At 41.8% G+C, this 23,596-nt stretch overlaps 1 protein-coding gene across 1 annotated transcript in view; it reads right to left on the bottom strand.

Moving 5' to 3' along the window:
- The window catches only part of WDR1 (WD repeat domain 1), a 34,279-nt gene extending 21,268 nt beyond the window's left edge, over positions 1-13,011 (bottom strand). Inside the window, exons 1-7 of the mRNA XM_087936701.1 lie at positions 12,506-13,011; positions 11,982-12,103; positions 6,934-7,024; positions 6,277-6,424; positions 4,930-5,110; positions 2,403-2,480; positions 686-766 (exon numbers count right to left, since the gene is read on the bottom strand). Of these exons, the coding sequence (XP_087792827.1) occupies positions 686-766; positions 2,403-2,480; positions 4,930-5,110; positions 6,277-6,424; positions 6,934-7,024; positions 11,982-12,103; positions 12,506-12,521 (717 nt within the window). The 5' untranslated portion in view covers positions 12,522-13,011. The remainder of the gene's footprint in view (positions 1-685; positions 767-2,402; positions 2,481-4,929; positions 5,111-6,276; positions 6,425-6,933; positions 7,025-11,981; positions 12,104-12,505) is intronic.
- Between the last annotated feature and the right edge of the window lie 10,585 nt (positions 13,012-23,596).

The raw sequence follows: 23,596 nt of genomic DNA on the forward strand, positions 1-23,596 counted from the left end.
ATGATTATCATTAAGTGTTGTCTCTTCTTTTATGATGATTGTATTTTTAGATGTCTATAATAATTGATCACTTATTGCTTGTATGTACACTGAGAACTTATGTACCGGAGACAAATTCCTTGTGGGAGGAGGGGGGGCAGGAGACAACCTATGACTTGTTGGGTGATTGTTTCAGGGATAATTTCTTACTTAACTTACTTACCCCCCAAACACTCTTCCTGTATGTTTTAGAGCCTCCCTCGCATCTCTGTTTACCTCCACCTATCCTCTCCAACTCATGCCACACCCCCATGAATCCTCTCTGAACCGTGACACCTTTCGCGCAGTCTCAACCATGGTCGTAAGTCGAGCACCATCTATCTGCATGTCCTGGACTGGATTTTCTTCAGCTTTCCTCTAAAATCCAGGCACTTCCATACAATACTGTTCTAACAGAATCATCATCCTTAACACAGCTCAGGCTTGATCCCTCAAATAATGTAATCTTGGGACAGTTCTGAGCTTGGTGGATCCAGAAACTTATTTGTCTGTGCCTAACATGGGATATATTGAATTCTGGTATAGCTGCCCAACCATACTATTATGATGCTGTTTTAGCCATTACAAAGTATCAGTACTAGTTCTGCAGCTTAATAAGTCATTTAAACTGATATAAATCCATAGAGCGTAATTGGAATATACTTACTGCATAAATACCTCCATCATGCGCTTTGTTTCCACCAAGACCATCAATTTTTTCTCCAGTTTTGCCATCATAAATAATGATCTGTTCAGAAGTTTAAAAAGAGACAACTATCTTGGAAGAGTTCATTTATGAATTGCATTAAAGTAAAACACTAATATTTCAAGAAAAAAAAACATTTTTAGTATGGCAATAGCAATAGCGCTCTTATATACTGTTTCACGGTGCTTCACAGTCCTCTTTAAGCATTTACAGAGTCAGCACATTGACCCCAACAATCTGGGTCGTCATTTTACCAACCTCGGAGGGATGGAAGGCTGAGTCAACCTTGAGCCTGGTGGGATTTGAACTACCAAATTGCAGGCAGCCAGCAGTCAGCAGAAGTAGCCTGAAATACTGCATTCTAACCACTGCACCACTGCGGCTCAAATCAGTGAGTAAAAAAAAACTTATTTCTTTGTAACACAAGAGCTAAGAAGCGTGCAGGCCTTGCTAAAAACAAAAAGAATCCCTTTACTTCAGCTACATATATTTCTTTTTCATGTGGTCACCGCCATATTTCTACTTGGAGAAGCAGTAGGCATTAGAAATGGGTCAGCACTGGAACCGTAGGCATCCGACTCTGACTGCCGCTTCTAAAAAGTCTGATTTCAACCACTGTACCATCAATAGCGGTTACTAGTTATCGCTTGATTATCTCAGAGGGACACAGAGCACCTCCCAAAGCACATATGGAAAGTAGGTCTGCATGAGGAAGACCTTCTCCAAATAGCGACACCGCTACTAGATGTAAACTTTGGTTGAGAACTGAGTCCCAAGATGATGCACTCAAGGGTGGCAGGAGGCTTTTGTCTGTAGATAATCCATGACCACTGAGCCAAAAATTTCTATTGCTGAGACATCTGTTAAGTGAGTTATGCCCCATTTTATGACCTTTCTTGCCACTGTTGTTAAGTGAATCACTGCAGTTGGTAAGTTAGCAACACGGTTAAGTGCACCTGACTTCGCTTGTCAGAAGATTGCAAAAGATGATCACGTGACCGTAGGACGCAGCAAGTTATCAATACAAGCAAGTTACCCATCATCTGAATTTTGATCACATGATCATGGGGATGTTGCAAAAGTTGTAACTGTGAAAAACTGTCATAAGCCACATTTTTCAGTGCTACTGTAGTTCTTAACAGTCACTAAACAAACTGTGGTAAACCGAAGACTACCTGTACTTCTTCTTTCTCGATCTCTCCTTAACGCTATTCTTTTCACCATCGGTACAAGGCATCCATCTTTCTTGGTATTATTTTTTTCCCCTTCTGTCCACTGTTCTCATTTTCTCTACTACTAGAACGTTTATGGCCATCCATCCCCTAGCAGTCTGATTCTCAACCCAAGTACTTCAGAGAGAATAACTGCTCTCCTGTAAATTCAGGCAAATATATTAATGGGGACGGTTCTGTTCCCACGTGAAATGCTTCTAAAACTCTGCTTCTTTTGTTGGTGCTGAATACCTAGAAGGAAACTACTGTACAAGGAAACTATACAAGAGGCCTCAGGTATATCCACCTGCAAATATTAAATGTTCGATTTTAATGCATGTGAATTAGAACCCAGACCAAGGTGAGTCATATGCTCTTGAAAATAGGTCCAATAACTTATTAGGGACTACTGACACCTGTTCCATTCAAAGCATCCCTTGCATTTTAATATATATATATATATTTACCTGCCCATCTGCACTGGCTGTAGCAAATCTATTTCCATCAGGAGAGAACCTCACACAGTTAACAAAGCGGCTGTGGTCCTAAAGAACAAGAAATAGACAGTATGAACATTATACTAGGTGAGATGGGCAGCCAATATGTCTAATAAATAAATGTACAGCACAGTATCCTGCTTCCGAAGCTCATAAAAACAGCATCTTCCAGATGCACAAGGTATCTGATATTTCAGTCTTGTCCATCAAACTGCTGAGAATTATTACTGGCAATTCACAGGAGGGACACTAAGAGATCATTAAAAGAGGATAGGAATATACAAACTATGTTTTCTGAGGAAATTCATATTTAATAAAAGTACAGAGTATGATTATCTCTGTGTACCAGGCACATATTGGTGGAGATACAAGCAGTCTGTGTTAAATCTTATTTAGTACTTCACAGGCTGAAACAGAAGGCTAGTTTGTGGCCAGCTGGTTTCCAGACAAAGCATAGTACCCATTTTTAACTGCAATAAAGTCAGGAGCCCCCTTCAAAGATGGCAAGGTCTGAAACTTGCATGTTAATCTACCTTATTTCCTAAGCATGGGAAATAGTGAAATAGGAATACCTTGAGAATGTTGAAAAGGTCTAAGTTCAAAACTATGCAAATGCTGGTTATATTAAACTATTGCATGTGCTTGAGATATGCTTTGTGCTTATACAAAACATGGGAATCAGGCAGCTTCATCTAGTACAGCGGTTCTCAACCTGTGGGTCGCAACCCCTTTCACAGGGGTCGCCTAACCTTCTCTGAGGCCGGCACCCATCCAGGCTGGATTGCAGGTGGAGCCTCGCAGCAGGCTGGCGCATGGTGTCTGCAAGCCCCGCCGGCCGCGCGGATCCTCCTGGGGGCCCAGAGGCACTTCCTGAGAGCAGCCTGGGAAGGGCGGCTGTGGGTGTGGGGAGATCTCGCTCAGTGCCACCGGCGGGACGCCCGAAAGGCAGAATCCCCCCAAGGGATGAAGGAGGCGAGTGGGGCTTCTCATAGTTCCCTTTTCTGTGGAATATACTTTAAAAGTCTCTACTTATTACAAATAGTTGTTAAATCTTTAGCAAAAGGTAATCTGACAACCACAGATAAACTTTTATTTAATACAGATCAGTGATAACAATTATCATGCTAATAACATGTGGTTGTGATAACCAAGCAAATATACATAATCTTACAAATGTATTTGCTTTCAGAAATAATTCTGAAAGAGTGATAGTAAATATTATTCAAGTAGAACATCCTAAGTAAACTAAATAAAAATAAACACAATTTCAATAATTTTCATAGAGGATTTAAGTAAATATTTTTAAACACACATTTTTTTTAACATTCTGCTCAGTTTCTCATAATAAAATAGCAGGTACTTTGTTATATGAATGGTAACGAAACTAGAAAGAATACATAAAATTACAAACAAGTGAGATTCGAAAGTTTGTGTAACAAATAGATATTGTTTGTTTCTTATCCATATGCTTTAATTATGTTCAATTTGTAACAATGAAAATACATCCTGCATATCAGATATTTACATTACGATTCATAACAGTAGCAAAATTACAGTGATGAAGTAGCAACGAAAATAATTTTATGGTGGGGGTCACCACAACATGAGGAACTGTATTAAAGGGTCGCGGCATTGGGAAGGTTGAGAACCACTGATTTCTAGTACAACCCAATCTAGATAGCCTGTTATGTCGGTTTCATGCATGATGCTATCAAGAAACTTTTACGAAATGACGGCGTGGACATGGAGCTGCAATCTTGATTCTCCTTTATACATGAACCGCACGCTAGTAACCGTACTAATACAACATAAAGAAGTCAAAAAGATATACCTATGCGCGAGCAAGGGAATATCTATGCAGTTTAGCTTCAATGAACCAAGAGAGGGAGCAAAGAGATGGGCAGAATTATCTCATTGTCAAGAGTTACTACATACTTCCCCGAACCTTCTGGACAGGCATTCAGAGAAGGTCATTGTAAGAGTGTTCAGGATAGAGTGTACGGATAGAGGTGTTAAGAGTAGAGAAAGCATATATGGCTTTCTCGATCCTTAACACCAGTGTAGATTTCCACATGTGGAAAAATCAACACACATGGGTCCCTATCTATACAGGCTTCTCCGAGACTTTTAACGTATTTCCTACAAATGCTTTTCATCTTGTTTGTACAAAGGAGCTTTCAGGTCTCCAGAAGCAATACCTCATTGACATACTGCAGAACCTCTACAACAGGGCTGTCAGATTCCTGGCCCATGGGCCGGATGCACCATGTTCTGGCCACACGCACACACCCAGTTTAGTGAAGGGAGAAAAAGTCCCAATACGTCCCGTGACACCGCCATGACGGTGTGAGTTTGACACTCCTGCTTTACAACAATCCTCCATAAGTAAAGTTGCCTATTTCTCAAGATGTGGAAACTGCTTTCAGCTACCACAGGGGGGTGAGAGGCGATTCTGACCCCAAAGCTAGACTCTGCTTAGGAAAGAAAATAAACTCACACTAATGGTGAACTTGAACTTGAATGGTGGTCCTTCAAAGAAAGCAGCACAGTTGTCATCGCTGCCAGTTGCTAAGCGATAAGGCCTCGTCTGTTTAATGTCCACTGTATTGATTATTTTGTTGTGACCCGCAAGCTCGCCCACGGAAGAACCAGTATCCCACAAGAAGACTGCTCCAAATCTATTTATGCAAAACAAAGACTTAATTCTTTTTAATACACCTTAAAGTAACTGGTTATGCTCATGCAACTTCAACATTACTCCTTATTGGATCATTTAAAAAAAAATAATGGAATCAAAGGCTAAAAAAATAAGTTTCTATTTGTTTCTCTTCATTTTTTTCTTCCCACTTAATGTTTTTATCATGTTATTTAGTGTAATTTAAGAATAAAAGAAAAAAAGGTTCTCAAAGATGAACAAAAATAGGCTGCAATACTAACTGATTTTTTTTGTAACAACTGCTGAAGATTAATTCTACACTTCAAGAACACACACAAAAAAGAATTTTATCTATAAGCAAATAATAATTTTAAATAAACCTTCTTTGCTTGGTAAATACCAGCAAAGCAAAGCATGAGTTACTTATTGACATAATAACGTCTTAAATTACTGCTTTATTTACAAATACATAATTCCTGAAAAGAAATATCCTATGTATTTATATAAGGAAGCTGGAAGGAAAAATAGACAATATTTCATAGCAGAAGCGCCATATAAAGAAAAAAAGATGTTGACAGCATTCAAAACTAGAGAAGAAAATATGGTGCCAATATTTCCGGACATAAAGGCAACAGAACTCATTATAGCAAAGCTGAAATTAGTTCTCCTTTTTCCTAGATTTTCTCCACCTTTTGACATGTAAGAGCTTTATAATCATAGTAAGATAAAAATGGTTGATGCTGAACTACAGTGAAAAGATAAATGTACATACAACAACAAAGGAATAGATTATGTTGTACATGGGAGATTTCTTCGAATTTAGAATTCTTTAAAACGCCACTTCAGCTTTGGATGTGGAAATTTAAAAACAAAAGCTAGAATTTAGTGATCTAAGAAATAATTCTTGCACCAACCATTTTCCTGTGTTATCCCACCTCATTTTAAACAGGGTTAAGTTTTTATATTTTGAATTCCAACAGGATGAATCCCACGATAGTGAGGATTTAATACAACAAATTTTTGTCATTAATGCCATCAAAAGAGAGTGTTTTGCTTATGGGGTCCAAGGAGATGCATTCTTAAGAAAGATTCAGGTCTTAAACAAGTAGATTTCATCCGGAAACTAAAAACCCCAAAGAGCCAAGAATAAAGAAAATAAGGGATTTAATAGAATTTGGGCGTACTCACTTTTCCCTTCCTTCTCCGACAACAGCAATTCTCTTACTATCTTCAGTCCATGCAATATCTTTTATCTTTCCTGCAAATGGCTGATACTCATATTTTAATAAATGTTCTTTCTGTGTGGTGTCCCAAATTCTAAGCTTTCCAGAGACATCTGTCAAAGCACAAACACATAGAAAAATAATTTGTCAAGCAAGATTAAACTACTCTATCAGATTCTAACTTACAAAATTTAAGACATACCAGCTCTAAAGTACTCATATGACTACATTGAACAAACATTGGTTTTGCTTTTATTTATGCTTATGAAGTCTTTCTGCTCAAAAAGAGTATTCAAGATAGCTTTATAAATTATAACATATGCTGAACATGAACTGCCAGGGCTGTTTTAATTTGCTGTTACTGATATAATCCTGTATCAATATTATTTTCTTGGGCTGCCGTGTGAATCTTTTGAATGATTCTTTCATTGCAGGATCCAATCTGGGTCTGTCACTGGACCAGAAGGTACCGCCGTAAACAATTTGCTGTTGCTAAGTGTGCAACACTGAAGGTCATAGAAAACCATAAGGAAGCAGAGAAACACGCTTTGTGATGGGCGTAAGTTAACATGAACCTGCACTGGATTACCAAGAAATGCATATTTACACTTTTACACTCTACCTCCAGATGCAATATAGAAGCCACTCGGTGCATACTTGGCCACCACAACTTGATGGGCATGTTCAGTATAGATGTCAGCAATTGCTGGGTTCTGTAAGAAAAATAGAATTTCAAAATATAACTTTCCAAAGGAAGGAAGCTGAATAGAGTCCCATAATGGTTATATAACTATTCTTTTTGGTCACCATTTTATATTTCATATTTATTTTTTTTAATTATACACCAATGTATGAGTTGAGCAGTTCTGTAATCCATTAAATAAGATAAATAAGTAACATAAAATAGATGTGATTTACTGAATTAAGATATCTTCAAAGTAATCCTACCATTCTAATAAAACTATTTCTAAACATAAATTGTCAGTTTGCACAGAGCATTAAAAGCCAAAAGAGAAGTACTTTTCCTTATTGAAATTTAGATTTTAGCAAATTTTCAGATTACATTTTGTCTTAAATTACATCCTGAGACAAAATGCAATCTGAACATTTCTGTATTTAGCATACGGAGATCTATCTGACTTTGCACACTATATATCAAAATAAGCCCAAATGTGGCTACTGCCTTACTGATGTGATAGGGCGCTCTTGGGAATGACGAAGGCAGGGATGCATGCCCAGAGTATAGAATCCCAGTGTGGCCACCAAGCAGGTACCTCTAACGGGCAGTACCCACATGTGTACTGCCCATTCGATCACTTGAGCAATAATGGCAAAGCTTCAATAGTGCGTAGGAGAAGGCAATAGTAAAATATTGCTAAATTTAACCAAGAAAACCACATGGAAAGGCAAGATAAAATCACTGAATCACTGAATATAGTGCTGAATGATGAATGTCTCAAAATAGAGGGCACTGAATAGTATGCTACTGAAAAGATGCGAAGACCTTTTGGAATACGGGTGATATTTATGTTTATGGCTAGGTTAAATTCAGGTCACCTAGTTTCCAATGAGGCCATCCAATTTCTTGGATGGAAAAAGCTGCAAAGACAAGATTACAGTGGGACTGTCGAATGAACATGCTCAACACAAGTGAAAGATGAAACAGACAACCCAGGGAGGACTGGAACTGGATGCTTGCAGAGAGAAGGTGATCCTGTTTTATATGAAAATGGAACCTTTCATAACCTAAGATGTGCAAGGACAGTACCTGAATACTATACAGTCAATGACTGATTAGTATCAATTCAACTTTGCAGATAACCTTTTATTATAATGATTATCTGAGTTTATGCCTCGATTGCTTAGGCTATAGAAGATGAGGCTGGTGAGTTTTATAATCAAATTACATCTACAACTGACAGAACGTGAAAGCAAGATGCGGTTGGAAACAGGGATGACAAAGTTGAAAATACGGAGATTACATGGCCCCAGGGGCCAAAACGAACCTGGCGCTGATCTACAACCTGGAAGCGGCCACCAGGGGCAGAAAGCGGTCAACCTTAGATCAGCGGGACGGGAGCTGGCAGGGAGCCACCCCCGCCTCCTAGCCTCGCACACACTAGGCAGCAAGCGTGCAGGGCCTGGTGTCCCTGGGGTCTGGCTTTCCAATACGGGGGGAGGGGGGGGCTGGGGTGATCCCAGTGAAAGGGAAGCCTCACAGGCTACGAGGCCAGGCTGAGAAAGGGAGAGACAGGCAGCGCTTCCCTTTCACTAGGACAGCCCCCGCCCCCCTGTTGGAAAGTTTGTGCTCCCCCCCGGCACCCGTGGGCTCCCATGTCCTTTGAACCCGCTAGAGTTCCACCGGCAAAACTGGTCTGGGTTTCCCAATCTGGGGGTACAGCCTCGCCCCACTCTTAAGGTGGCACCTGCGGACGGGGCTTAGCCAGGGGCGTCCGTGGGTGAGGCAGCGAGAAATCACATCTGGAGGGTGCAATATGAGTTTGGGATGAGCTGAAGGGGCTGTGCCCTGGCCTGGCGCTTGGGTGGGTAGATCGGGAGAGAGACTGCCTGGGAGGGGGGGTCTAATGAGGTAGCCTCTGGGCACGTGCAGAGAGCGCCCCTCGCTTCCTTCGCCTGAGTCAGGGTTTGCAGCAGAAAAGCCCAGCCTTGGCTTTCCAACCGGGGAAGGTTGGGTCCCGGTGAAAGTGAAGCCTCTCGGGCCAATGAGTGGGGCATGCGGGCTCTGATCTATTCTACAACCTGGTGGTGGCCATCTGGGTCTGAAGGTGGTCAGCCTTAGATCTGACTCAAGAGGCTGCCCTGCTGCCCCGCCCCCTTTCATCCAGGATGCACGCGCTCGCCGTCTCCTGTGGCGGGGTGGTCTCTTGCTGGGTTCAGATCTAAGACTTACCATGTTCCAGCCCGAATGGCCGCACCAAGTTATAGATCAGCACCGCGCCTGCACCAGCACCTCCATGTCCTGCTCGTCAGCCTGGCCTCTCACAGCCCTTTCAAAGGGACCACCCTGCCCCCGCATGGGAAAGTCACAGCCGGCGGCAGCACTGCCAGTCTCTCTCCCCCTGCCCTAGTCCTTTCCTGAACGCGGAGGAAGATTTGGGGCACTTTGGGGCAGGCAAAATCTGTTAGATTTTCCAGCAGAAATTCAAATGCAGAAAGCACACACCGATGACTGATTCAGCAGGATTCATGAACTTCTTTATATACATAATGAGAAAAATGTACAGTACCAATAGTAGATTCTTCCAATGTAACACAACCAAAACACAAGCAGCAGCTTCAAAGTTCTGAGCGGCGACTAGAGCCACACCCAGGCTGCTTCCAGTTTCACTTTCCAACTCAGCTCCCATTGGCTGGTCTGTTGCCATGCCTATTCATTGGCTGACTTTGTTACTAAACTCTATTCCAGTTCATGAATATACTCTGATAAAATCCCTTGCTTCAAGTCTCCCATCGGCTTGCAAACGCCTTTTGCACTGTCTTTTGCACAGTCTTGGCGCAAAGAGCATTTGCAAGCCGACCAAACTTTGGGGCGGTGAAATCGCCTTGCTTCAAGCCTCCCATTGGCTTGTAAACCCTCTTCGGACTGAGACTGGAATGGTGCAAAAAGGCATTTTCAAGTCGATGGGAAGATTCGTGAAAGGCTATTTCAACTGCCCTCAAACCTCATCATCTTGCACTCTTTGGCCAGATCTTGTACAAGATCTCAGTTCACAAAGAACAGAGACCTAAACTCCAGTAGTGCGAGATCAGTAGAGCAAGATCTCACACTACTAATCTCCTGTGATCTTGCACTACAATACTGCACAAACTGCGGGGCACCAATGCTTGGGCGCAGCTGAGGAGGGTGCCTGAGGGGGTGTCGAACAATATTGCAGAAACTGCAACGGGAAAGGTGGCTGAAAATGGGAAGCTGCCGCAGGCAATAGGCAGGAGCTTCCCATTTTGACCGCTCCCCACTGCCGTTGCCTCTGCACCTGGACTCCAGCCTAAAACTGAATGGGCAGTTCAGCTGCCCCCCCCCCCCGCCACTGCACCTCAGCACTGTTTGACACCCCTAGCTGTGTGCAAGCCCCGATGCTTAGCTGACCTCCTCCCGCAGGCTTCGGCACTCACTCTGGATCACCCCTCCCAGTCTTGTCTAGCCCGTCATAGGTACCCCTCAACATCGCAGGCCAGGTCAAGTTGGTCATGGCCACCAAATGTGGTTTTAAAACTGGACCAAGAACACCAAGAACCTGAATGAAGCTGATGACACTACTCTGATAGCTGAAAAAAAATCTACATTTGCAAGCTCAAAGTTAAGGAACACGGTGAAAACTTGTGACTAAGATTTAAAGTAAAGACCAAACTAATGACAACAGGTACGGTATTGCAAGCAGCTTTAGATTAACAATGAAAATACAGAAGAGGGAAAGAAAGAGAATTGACGCTTTTGAACGTTGAAGATGGAGAAAGTTGAAATACTACGGACAGCCAAGAAAACAAGCAAATGTATTATAGGATAAATCTATCCAATGCAATCTAGATGGGTTGGATTTGGCTGAGAATTTGGGGACTTATATGGATGGTCCTTGCTTAAAGCTTACTTGTTCAGCAACCATTCAAATTTGCATTAGGGCTGAACTTATGACTGGTCCTCAAAGTTCCAGCCATCGCAGCATCCCTACAGTCATGTGATCAGGAATGTCAGAACTGCCGTTGCTAAGCAGCACAACGGCACGATATTGCAGTTTATGACAGCAATTCCAATCCCACTTGCATCAGATCATGAAAAAAGGATAATTTATGTTTGTTTGTTTGTTTATTGGCTGGGCCAATTTCTTCCTTTCCCGTTTCCTTCCTTTCTGAGTCCAAGATAGCATAGCCAGGGCGTCTGCTTGCCAGAGGACCTGGCCCTTGAAGGATGCTCCTACACGAGCTCTCTTTTCCCTTTTGGTAAAATAAATAATTTTATACAATCCGAACATGCAATCTCATAACTCACGACACTAATACAGGAGTTCTGCCCCGTTGGTTACATCAATATTAAGGAAAATACAACATGAAAGGTCTTAATATTTAATTGTTTAATTGGTGTTTTATTCAAGTATCTAGTGCTTTGCATGTTTATATATAAATTAAGGTTATGTATAATTTAAAAATTATTCTGATCCATTGCTTTGGACTTTATGCAAGTACAATCGCAGCCCTTCTCTGTTAGTCATTAAGACACACCCTCTTTTCCCTGGCTTCCACATGAGTAGGAGGAAGAAGGAATAAAATCCACTTTAAAGTGACCTGGATGGGGGGAACAAGAGGGGCTTGTGGAGGGAGGGCTTGTGCTTGCAATTCAAGGCACTTACTCTGGATCTTTTATTAACTGTGCACACACCCAACCTAACTATATCTCACAGTAATTATAGCCCTTGAACTGGGCTTTGTTTTTGGGGATTTTCGAGCTATTTTAAAACAGCTGCCCTCCACCATTCCCAACTCTGGATTTCACGCCCTGCAGGCAACCTGGGATATTCTTAGCCCTTCGGACTTTGCATCCGCTCCAGCGGCTTCTCCCCAGACCTTCCCGGCCCTCAGCCCCACAGAAAGCACCGATCAGGCGGCTTTACACGCACACGGGAGCTTTTACAAGACAAAAACTAGAATATACGTTACATCGATGTTTCGGATGACGACGGATTTCCCATTGGTGTATAAGAAGTGGTTCCCTTTCGGGTCTCCGCCGATGATTTTGGAGACGCCCCGCTCGACCTGCGGGAGGCTGGCGAACACCGTCTCTGCGAGGGAGGAGAGAAGCGGGACAGGCGCGGCGTCAGCCCCGGGGAGGCGCGGCGTTAGCCCCCAAGGCAACCGGTGGGCCCCGGCTCAGCCGAGAAACGGCCAAAGCGGCTCCGGCCAGCCCGGGACCCCACCCCACCCGCCCGCCATCTCTCCCCTCGGCTCTCCGGGCCCCTCCCAAGAAGATCGGTCCGCCATCTCGTTCTGTCGAAGGGAGAAGCAGCAGCAGCAGCGCGGGGAGAGCCTGGGGGGGGGCGCGACGGGGACGCCGCTCTCGGTCCTCCGCCTCCTCGCCCCGCCGGTCCCGGAGGGAGCCAGACTCCACGTCCCCACCGCCGCCACCCCGACCTCCCCCCGCGGCCTGCCGGGCAGCCCCCCCCGCCCGCCCGCGCCCGACTCACTCAGCTGGTAGGGCATGGTGGCTGCCACGCGCGGCGGCGGCGGCGGCGGCGGCTTCGGGGGCTTCGGGGTCCCGGGCCAAGGCGAAGGCGAAGGCAGCGGCGGGGCTCAGCCGGCCTCGTCTCTCTCTCTCTTCCAGCTCCTCCGGCGGGCGGGGAGCGACGTCAACTCCCGGCTGCGCAAAGCAGGAAGCGCGGCTCGCCCAGCGCTCGCTTCCTCCCCGGCTTTGACCATATATAGTCAACTCGCGCTGGCGCGGCGGACGGGCGGAGAAGGAGCGGCGGTCGGGGCGGCGGCGGGGCTGTGATGGGGGGCGCCCGGAGGGAGAAGGGGCTGGGATCCCGGCCCGCCCTTGCGTCCCCCTCCGCGGGAGGCGGTTCCCAACCTCGACCGGGGCGCCCTTCCAGCCTTGGACCCGCGGCGGCTCCCCCAAGGGGGGCAACAAAGGGCGGAGCCGGCGAATGACCCCCCCTCCGCTGCCCGCGGCGGGTCTGCCTGGATTCGAACTGGCAACCATCCGGATGCCCCTCACTGCCCTCCGGCGCTCTCCCGCATCTGCCCCACTCTCCCTCCCCCCCCCCGCTCCCCCTCCCCCGTTTCGGCCGTTCTGTAAAAGCCGAGTGGAGGTTTTGTGCAGCGCTGATTCTCGCCCGAGGAAGGAGGATCCGGGCGGGAGGGAGCTCCACACGCCGACAGTCAGCCCTTTTTTCAGGAGAGATGCCGACTTAAAAGTGCCCTCCTGGTCCTTCTTCCCGAGTCGCGGACTTACGTGGCAACAGGCGTTTCAGGACTATATTCGTATTCATGTACAGGCATGGCATTTAGCTTCAATTTAGCACTCTTTCTTTAAAAAAAATTAAAAGGTTTTATTATTTTTTAAGACCAACGTAGACAAACACAACATAAAAAACGTCAAGCCATCTTCCAGATATATACATACAGTGTGTCGGTTGGTTTACAAATGTTTTTGTGCTTCCGCTTTTTATTGATTTGATTTGTCAATCGCTTACAAGATAATAGGTATAAGTAGGTACGTAGTTATGAATACATGGATACATATAAGACAAATAAAAAAAATAAAAGAAACAATAGGACAGGGACGGTATAAGTATAAACATAGTTATGGATACATGGACACATATAAGAAAAATAAAAAACAAACGAGGACAGACACGGTAGGCACATTGGTGCGCGTATGCACGCCGCCTACAGACCTCTTAGGAAAGGGGTGAGGTCAAAAGTAGACGGTCTAAGGTTAAAGTTTTTCGGGTTTGGGGAAGAAACCACAGAGTCAAGTAGAGCAGGGGTCCCCAACCACCGGGCCCCGGACCGGTACCGGTCCGTGGAACATTTTCTACCGGGCCGCCGGTTTGCTGGGCGCCGCCATCTTGTTTTGATGAGAAAGTGCTTCCGGTGAGCTTTTCCGGTTGGAAAGCGGCGTTTGGGTCCTGAAGGAATCCCCGTGCCTTAGTTTCATTGAAGGGGGGGGGCGGCTTCGAACAAAACGAAGGCGCGAGGATTCTTTCAGCACCCAAGGCAAGGCGAGCCGAGCGACTGTCCCGAAGCCGTCCCGAAGCCCATCGACAAAGTTACAAAGGAGGAGTTGAAGGTGGCGGGGAGAAGCGGGGGACGGCTGGCTGGCCGGTCGTTCGGCTCGCCTTGCCATGCGTGCTGATGCCGGTACTGGGCCGCGGATCATTTTGTGATTCCGGTACCGGGCCATGGCACAAAAAAGGTTGGGGGCCACTGAAGTAGAGTATTCCAGACATTGACCACTCTGTTGCTGAAGTCATATTTCCTGCAATCAAGTTTGGTGCGATTAACCTTGAGTTTGTATCTATTGTTTGCTCTTGTGTTGTTATGGTTGAAGCTGAAGTATTCATTGACAGATATTGTCTTCACTTAAAATTACATTGTATATGTTCTTGTATTGTCAATCAAATATTCCTAAATACGTTAATATCATTGTTAATCATTTGACTATACTATTATTCATGTTTTACAAGGTAATCCATATTTTACTTAATTCGTTTTATAGCAGTTCATGTTATCATCTCAAATCTATCCTATAATCATTTTGTAGATATAATAAAAATAATACATCTTTATATATTCACTGTATTCTAAAAATCTACATATTTCATTACCATGTTTTATTGTCTAACCATTGATATAATAGATCCCAGATCTTATAAAATTGTTTATCTTCTTGTTCTCTGGTTTCAAATGTCAATCTACTCATTTCAGCACATTCCAATATTTTCTTAATAACTTTCTGAATAACTTTCTTAATAACCAAAACGAATAATCTCAGATAGAGGAGTCCAGTTCACAGCTCATTTCTGGAAGGAGTTTATTCAACTTATTGGCTCATCACAAGTGCTAAGTACAGCATACCATCCATGTACTAATGGAGCGGTCGAAAGAGCTAATGCAGCTATTGAGCAATATTCATGATGCTATATAAATTATCAGCGAACCAACTGGGTTGATACATTATTGTTCGCTGAAGTGGCTTATAATAATACCATTCATAACAGTACTGGATATACTCCCGTTCAAATAGTGAACGGGGTGGATTTTATTCCTATACCAGAATGGCCCCATGTGCCTAACGAACCAATCATCACCACTAAATGGATTGAAGATATACAAGCTCATTGGAACGCAGTAAAAAACGTGTTGTTCAAATCCACTGAAATATATAAAAAATATGCATACAAGAAACGATCTGAACAGAAATCATTAGAAGTAGGAAAATAGGTATACCTATCCACAAAATATATTATTTTGGGTTTACCATGTAAAAAATTGGGCCCAAAATATATTGGTCCATTTCAAATACCTCAAGTTATTAACCCAGTTACAATCCATTTACAATTACCATCACGGTTTAAAAGGATTCATCCCATTTTCTATAGTAGCTTGCTGAAGCCTGCTGACATGACATGGCTTGAACCTCGCTTAAAGTGCCCAGGGCCCATTAGGTGTGCATATTATGAAGTAGCAGACATCCTTGATTTCTGACAATGACGAGGGGTCCTACAATACTTACTGAAATGGAAAGGATATCCAATGGCAGACACTTCTTGGGTAACATCTGCAGATATGTCAGCCCAAAATTACAAAGACTATTTCATCGGCAACACCCTACCAAAGCGGGGGGGAGGGAAGAAATCTATCAAAAGAATTTTATTAAATCTTTTCCAGGAGGATCCATGGTAGAGGGGGTGGCGTATCGGGCTTTACATATTACCAGCGTCCTGAAGCCCAACATTACAGCTGTGCCTTTGAGCTGTGAATCCCTGATAGCTGTGAATCCCTGATCTGTACTTCGAGTCCAGCATTGCAACTTGGCAGGCAGCCAAACCAGACCAGCAGAGAAGGAAAGGAAGGCTATGGGTGACATTTCGCAGTCTTAGAAGTCAACTTCGGAATGTGGGAGGGCTGTGTAGCCTTGGAACTCAGATAATACAGATAGATTTATATATTTTTTGCAATGTTTGGCTTTAACACAGTGCTGGGTTTAAAACAAAGTGATCACTGTTATTTAGGATGGGAGGTAGGGTGAAGGGAGGAACGTAATATTAGCTTAGGCGTGGTGTAATTAGGCACGGGGGTGGTGGTGTGGATAATTAGATAATGGGTGGATTCAGGTGGGGCAGGGATGGATAAAACAATGTTGGGAGTTAACTGTTTTCAGCGCTGACTTTACATGGACATCCGTTGTTATCGCTCTTGCCATGATTGTGAACACAGCAATAAACTCTTCAACTTCAACTCTACAAGTGTGACTAACATGGTTTATTGATTGAAGTCTCCAGTTCTTGGCAGAGATCGACAGTAGGTAGAACTCAATCTAGCAGGAAAACATATCTTTTGATGCAGGGCTAGGATTTCAAAAAACACTTCATTTTCATGTTCTCCAGGGTGGAAAATGTTGAAAATCCGCATCATTTTGGGATCCGAGATTTCCCTGAGGAGTTATCCCAAGGCATATCTCAAAATGGTAGGTAGAACTCAATCTAGCAGGAAAACATAACTTTTGATGCAGAGCTCATATTTCAAAAATAAGCTCATTTTCATGTTCTGCAGGGTGGAAAACGCTGAAAATCAACATCATTTTCAGATCTGAGCTTTCCCTGAGGAGTTAGCCCAAGGCATATTTCAAAACGTTGGGTAGAACTCAATTCAGCCAGAAAAATAACTTCTGACGTAGAGCTCGGATTTTGAAAATAAGCTCATTTTCATGTTCTGCAGGGTGGAAAATCACCATTTTTGGATCCTAGCTTTCCCTGAGGAATTATCCCAGGGTATATCTCAATAGAAGTCAATTCAGCTTGAAAATGACAGTTTGTGACAGAAAAACCACTTCATTGTTGGATCCAAGCATTCCCTGAAGAAAATTTTGCCAAAAACGCAACTTTTGAAGCAGAGCTTGTGTTTCTATAACAAGCACATATTCATGTTCCCCAGGGTGGAAAACGTTGAAAAACCACTTCATTTTCGGATCTGAGATTTCCCTAAAGAAGTTATTCCAAGGCATATTGGTACTCACTATTGGTATATTATGGCTTAATTCAGGAAGAAAATTTCTTTTTTGACAGAGAACTTAAATTTGGAACAAAACACATATTCATTTTCTCTTGGTCAGGAAAGCTGAAAAAACATTTTATTTTGAGATCTGTGGTTTCCTTTTGGAAATGCAATGCACAGCTTCCAATTGGTGGTAGAACTCAATTCTGCCAGAAAATGCAACTTTTGATGCATAGCTTGGATTTCAAGAAAAAAAACCACATTCATGTTCCCCAGGGTGGAAAACATTGAAAATCTACTTCATTTTCGGATCTGAGCTTTCCCTGAGGAATTATCTCCAGGCATATCTCAAAATCATGGGTAGAACTCAATTCAGCCCAAAACAACAACTTTTGACGCAAGCTCAGATTTTGAAAAGACGCAGAGCTCAGATTTCTTTTTTTTAAATTAAATTTTATTAGTCAAACAAAAGGGAAGAACATTTAAAAACAATGAATGTGAACTCTCTTCCATATTTGTTGCCTCTGTTCCTCTTTCCTCTGTCAAGTCTTTTCCTTCCACCACTTCTGCTGCTTTTCACTGCTGCCTCCTCTTCATTGACAAATTGTTGGTCGTAAAACTATTCTGCTTTATCAAGTGTGTCTAATCGATATCTTTTCTCCTTCCAGTTGACCATAATTCCCTCCGGCATCAACCATCTAAAACTAACATTATATTTTATAAGTTTTGCTGTCAAAAAATGATAGGGTCTCCCTAGATCCCTTACTCTTCTCAGCACCTGTTTAAGGACAATTATCTACTTTCCACTATACTCTGTTGGCTCATCTCTCGTTCTGTGCAGTATTTGGTCACGAGTCGATTTCTTGATCAATTGGACATGAACTTCTCTAGGAAGATTGTGCCTCCTTGCATAGTTCATCTGCACTCTATACATTTCATCCATTTCCATGACAATCTCTTCTTTTTCTGTCCCTAGTATGTTTGCAATTATGCCCACCATCATATCCAGATCTGCAGGATTCACATTTTGGAATCTCAGGCAATGGACTGCCTTTTCTGCTTCCAAGAAAATTACTGTGGATTCCAAATCCTTATTTGCTTGCATCAGCTTACCAGTCAGATCATCCAGCCTTTCCCCCCCCTCTTTTTCCATTTTAGTCTCTATTTCTGCTATTTTTAAAAAAATTTCCTCACCTCTTATTGATAACATTCCAATTTTTCATCTATAATTTGAATCTTTTCTTTTAATTCAGATCTTACTGATCCAATCTCAGTTTTCAAATCTTCATGATTTTTTTTCATGATTTTTTCCTGCATGCTCAACATTAGTCCTTGTAAATCTTTTATCAAATTTGATCTCTCCCTTGGAAGCATTTTATCAATAGATTTCTGCATGAAAGGGCTTGCCATTGTTAACATTGTCAATGTTTGTGTGGGTACTTTTCCCCCAGCTAACCTAACTTAGGCAAATTTGTGTTACTTGTCATATTAAATAGCTTTACTATAATGTTATTTTCCAACCACCTCTTCCAATTCTTCTCTTCCCTTTCAAAACCCTCCACTTCTATACATTCTAACTTTTAGCACAACACAATATATGGCTTCTTTTTATTATATCAATTCTATGTCAGCTATCAAATATAAGTGATAATATCAGTCTAGCATTAAATATTCAGTACTATATTAAGCTATATTAACAATCAATGCATACTTATTAATTTTAATAAATATATTACTTAAAATAGTCTCAATTAATCAATCCTTAAAGACAATATTTGTATAGCTAAATAATCTATAATATTATATGACAATGTATTAAAGTGTAAAATATTAAAGAATTACTTTTATAATTATATTAACTTAACTACTAAATATATATGTAATTTATATTTGTATAGTTATATCAGTTAATATTTTTAAGTTAAATATATAAAATCTTGGTATCAGATATGTATAAATATCTAAATCCCAAAACAGGTGTTATACATACTATATAACTACATATAATATAATATTATATTATCTTATACAGTATATTCAGAGGTTTAGAAGTCAGAGAAACAAAAGCTTTAACATGAAAAGAAAAGAAACCAAGTATCCCTTTTTTTAAAAACTTGTTACTGTTCAATTTCAGTTCAGTGGCCAGCAGGTGTCTCTCACAAACCGCTACAATGTCTCTTTGTCTTCTTCAAAACTGTTGTCTCACTGTATTGTCCATTTTAGTTAGTTCAAAGTTTCTTTATTCAAAAGTTTCAAATCAGATCAAAAGGGAGAATAAAACAAAAGTTAAGAAGATCCGGTCTCATCTCAACATTTGTTTAATCATAGTTATCAGTTCTCTAAGGCTTTTAATTCAAATCCATTTGACTCTTCTTCGTAATCACCACAGGACTCACACCTAAACAGCTCCTTAACACTTTCAAATGTCTCCGTTATCCAAACTAAATGCAGGGTTTATTTCCTGCATCAACTCCAAACATCGATCCAGTCACCTTTCTTCTCCGCCATATACACGTCTTCTCCCCATTCTAGCTGCCAGATCTTCCCTCTTTCTTGGCTTCCCTATCTTCCACCAATCTTTTTGCCCGCCATTAAATTTGCCGCTCCATTCGCTCTTAGCTAGGGCTAGTTTCAAATACTGGGTTTTCTCTATTGTCCGCTTTTGGCATCCCTTTCCGTTTTACTCACTTTAGAATTATCGAGGTTGTCAGTTTCATATGCACCTTCATTTTGCTATTTCACTGATAATATGACCAGCTGTCAGTTTCTTTGGACAGCTGTTGCTGATCATCCTTCCTCTGCTTGTTTGATCCAGGTTCTCTCCACTCTCCCACAGAGAGCTCAGATTTTGAAAAGAAGCCCATAATCATGTTCTCCTGGGTGGAAAATGGTAAAAATCCACTTCATTTTTGGATCAGAGCTTTTCCTGAGGAGTTATCTCACTATTGGCATTGACTCAATTCAGCTAGATCTGAGGTTTCCCTTAGGAAACACAGTGCACAACTCCCAATTGATGGTAGAACTCAATTCAGAAAGAAAACTTCACTTTTGACACACATTTGAAAAATTATCACATTTCTTTTTCCCGTTAGTCTGGAAAGCTGAAATACAACTTCATTTTGAGATCCGAGGTTTCTGTGAGGCTGAAGCACAAGGCATATGTCACTATTGGTGGTGGAACTCAATTGAGCTAGAAAACTTCCCTTTTGACTGAGAGCTCAAATTTGGAAAGGCCCATATTCATGTTCCCCTGGGTCTGGAAGGCTGAAAATACGAGGTTTGAAATACGAGGTTTCCTTGTGGAGTAAGCGTCTCAAAGACTGAAATACCACTACCTTCTGGGAGCCAAAGTTTCCCTGAGGAGTAAGCACAAGGCATGTCTCACCATGGGTAGTAGGACTCAATTCAGCCAGAAAACTTCACTTTTGACAGATAACTCAAATTTGGAAACACATATTCACATTCCCTTGGGTCCGGAACCTTGAAGAACCACTTCATTTTTGGACCCAGAGTTTTCCGTGAGGTGTTAGCACAGTTGAAATCTCAGTTTGGTAGAACTCAATTAGGAAAGAAACAAATATTCATGTTCCCTTGGCTCTGGAAAACTGAAATAAAACTTGATTTTGAGATCAGAGCTTTATTGAGGAGTTAGCCCAAAGTATGGTTGGACATATATTGGTGGTAAAAATGTATAAATGTAATAAGAAATAATAGTCCTTACCTTAGATTAGTTAGTTCAAAGTTACAACTGCATGAAAAAAGGGACATGACTATTTTTCATACTTATGACCATTCCCAATGGTCACGATCAAAATTCAGATGCTTGGCAGGCTCACGTTTATGACAGTTGCAGGGTCATGTGGTTACCTTTTGTGTCTTTTGACAAGCAAAATAAACGGGGAAGTCAGATTCACATAACAACTGGCTTACTAACTTAAGGTGCTTAATTCACTTAACAACTGTGGCAAGAAAGGCTGTAAATGGAGCAAAACTCACTTAACAAATGTTTCATGTAGCAATATAAATTTTGTGCTCTATGGTCACAAATCAAGGACTATGTGGATAAAAATACGTAACCCCAATGACAACGGACTCAATATCTAGCAGTTTTGTGACTTACAAACATGTCAACAGTCTTGATTCAATTCTTCCATTTTAGTGTGGCCGTTTCTTCACTCCAAATAAAGTTCCCCTAAAACAGTTTTTGGATTCCCATTGGAAAGTCAAGCTGAGATGGGATTCATGAACAAGTTTTGTGAAAGCTACAATATGTGTTAGGGAGAAAATTGAAGTTCGGTGAAGCTAGAACCAGCTGATTTTGTGAGCTGATACCATATTTGAAAGGGATACCCATAAATGTGTCTTATAAAAGCTTAAAAATAAGCACAAAGTTTCACTGTTTAGGAAAAAGTTATGAGAGCATAACAATAATGAAGCAAGTTTATGCAACAAATTCTTTTAGCTCATCTTGGAGTTCCTGCTGAGAAATCTCTTGTTTTTCTCTGTTCAGGATCATTTCATTTGCCATTCATAGAAACCTCAATGATTTAAAAATAATAGTACAAATACAACATCTGACCTCTAACCTGCCCCCCGTTTGATTAACTCTCATTTTATAGCAAAACAACGGATAACGTGTCCCCCTTCCTCTTTGATAAACTCTCCTATATAATCTATTATTTTTAATATCCTCTTGATCTAATAATGTTCTTTGTGTTTTGTTTGGATTCCCCTTAAAGACTTGAATATTATACCGTATCTGTAACCTACTGGAAGACATTGCTAAGGAGATATATTGGCAAGATAATTTTGTTTTCACAGGTGTTTGTACTTGGAACAGGGTTAGCTATAGTACTGAGAATTCTGCCATATGGGTAGCTCACAGGAGAACCATGTGCTGGTCGTCTCTGACTTGTGAACTGTAAATTGGGGAGGAGAGGGAGGCCAAATTAATCATTTGTCCTTTATTTGATGATTTCTTCCTCGGGAGTGGATGGCAGTTTACTTGACTAAGGAATTGGATTGTTAGCAACGTGCTCTGGGCCTAAACAGCCCTAGCATAAATTCTGGCAGGCAAAGCCACTTACTAGTTTTGTCAGCTGTACCGGGTAGGGATCTGCTCCAGCACCGGAAGATCTTTTATGCAATTGGCTCAGAATTGCATTACAGTGTTTTCTTCTGTAACTACTGGCCAGCCCTCAGAACTAATCCCACAGCTCTGGTCTCTTTAATAAAGAAGTCATGTAAATTAAATCCTTTTGCCTTCCTCTAAGAGCGCCTCACGTTTGCGGACATGGCTCTTTGTAGAACTCAGGTATGGAAGGGACACGAGATTGTCGCCTTTGTGGAATTCCAATAACAAAGAGAGAATTACTAACACCTCCGTGCTCGGTTGTGTGCATACATTTTTTTTTATTTTTGAAATATTTTATAAACGATAATCGATACTTCAAGTGTCATGCAATCTGAAAACTTTATTAATAAGCCGATCCCGCCCTGCTTCCTACAGATCTGAAACAGATAAACATATGGAGTAGCAATATTCAAATATTGGATGTAAATCTGGTACATTATGCAAATATTAGCACAGCACAGCACAGCCAGCATAGCACAGCACAGCATAGCACAAACGGTTAGCAAGATCTTTCCTAAGTGTGCCTATGCTTTTTAAAATTATGAACAATCCCCACTATATGAAAAGAAAATACACCATGGGAAAAGGAAATCTAATAGCCTTTTCCGCTTCCCTGATATAAACCCTAAAAGCCCCAAGTACTTGTTTTTCCTTGCAAACCACTTCTGAATGTACATTTGAGTCCATGTGGGATTTTGATCAGAGAAATGGCAAAGGGAAATGATTACACTCTCATTCTGTGTCATTTCTCTGAACTTTACAGCAGCAATGTTGAGTTGATAATTATTAATTCCACCCACCAAATCTACTTTTATCCCTGGCATGGGGCTGAAACTCAAGCACACGCTTTTCACCTATTCCTACAGTCATAGATCCGTCTTCATAGATCAGTCCCCTGCCCAACATTTCAGCCTGGTCATTGCAAGGTCAAGTTTCAAATTCCAAGGATTTCTGACCATGGTATTCTGCAATCTTCTTTCCCATCAGCACTTCCCTCCTGCCATTACTTTTAGTCATTGTCAATCATCAGGAAATTAGGCCTGCCTATTTCTGTTGCATTTAGTAAAATTACCTGTTGCCAAATAATAGAAAACCAGCATAGAGCAGAAGTAAATGCATTACATCTATCCTCTACTTCCAAGCTGACTTTGATATATTTGCAGCAGCCATTTCATCCTTTCCACAGGACTATGAATGAAAAACTCTTTCCTCCACTTATTAATGCAAAAATCAATTCCACAGACATCCAGTTAAAAGGCAAGAATATTTTTAAAATAAACAAATGTGTCTCTCATGGAATCTGTAATTTCCCATAACATCTGGGGCACATATGTTGCCTTGGATGGCTATGAACCATACTTCCTGGATGGCTTTGTTGTCTTTGAGCTCATAAGGTATGTCTTCTGTCTATCAAAGCCTCCAC

The sequence above is a fragment of the Pseudonaja textilis genome, chromosome 6 (assembly GCF_049901715.1).
Source record: "Pseudonaja textilis isolate UNSWEBS1 chromosome 6, rPseTex1.2, whole genome shotgun sequence".
NCBI lineage: Eukaryota > Metazoa > Chordata > Lepidosauria > Squamata > Elapidae > Pseudonaja > Pseudonaja textilis.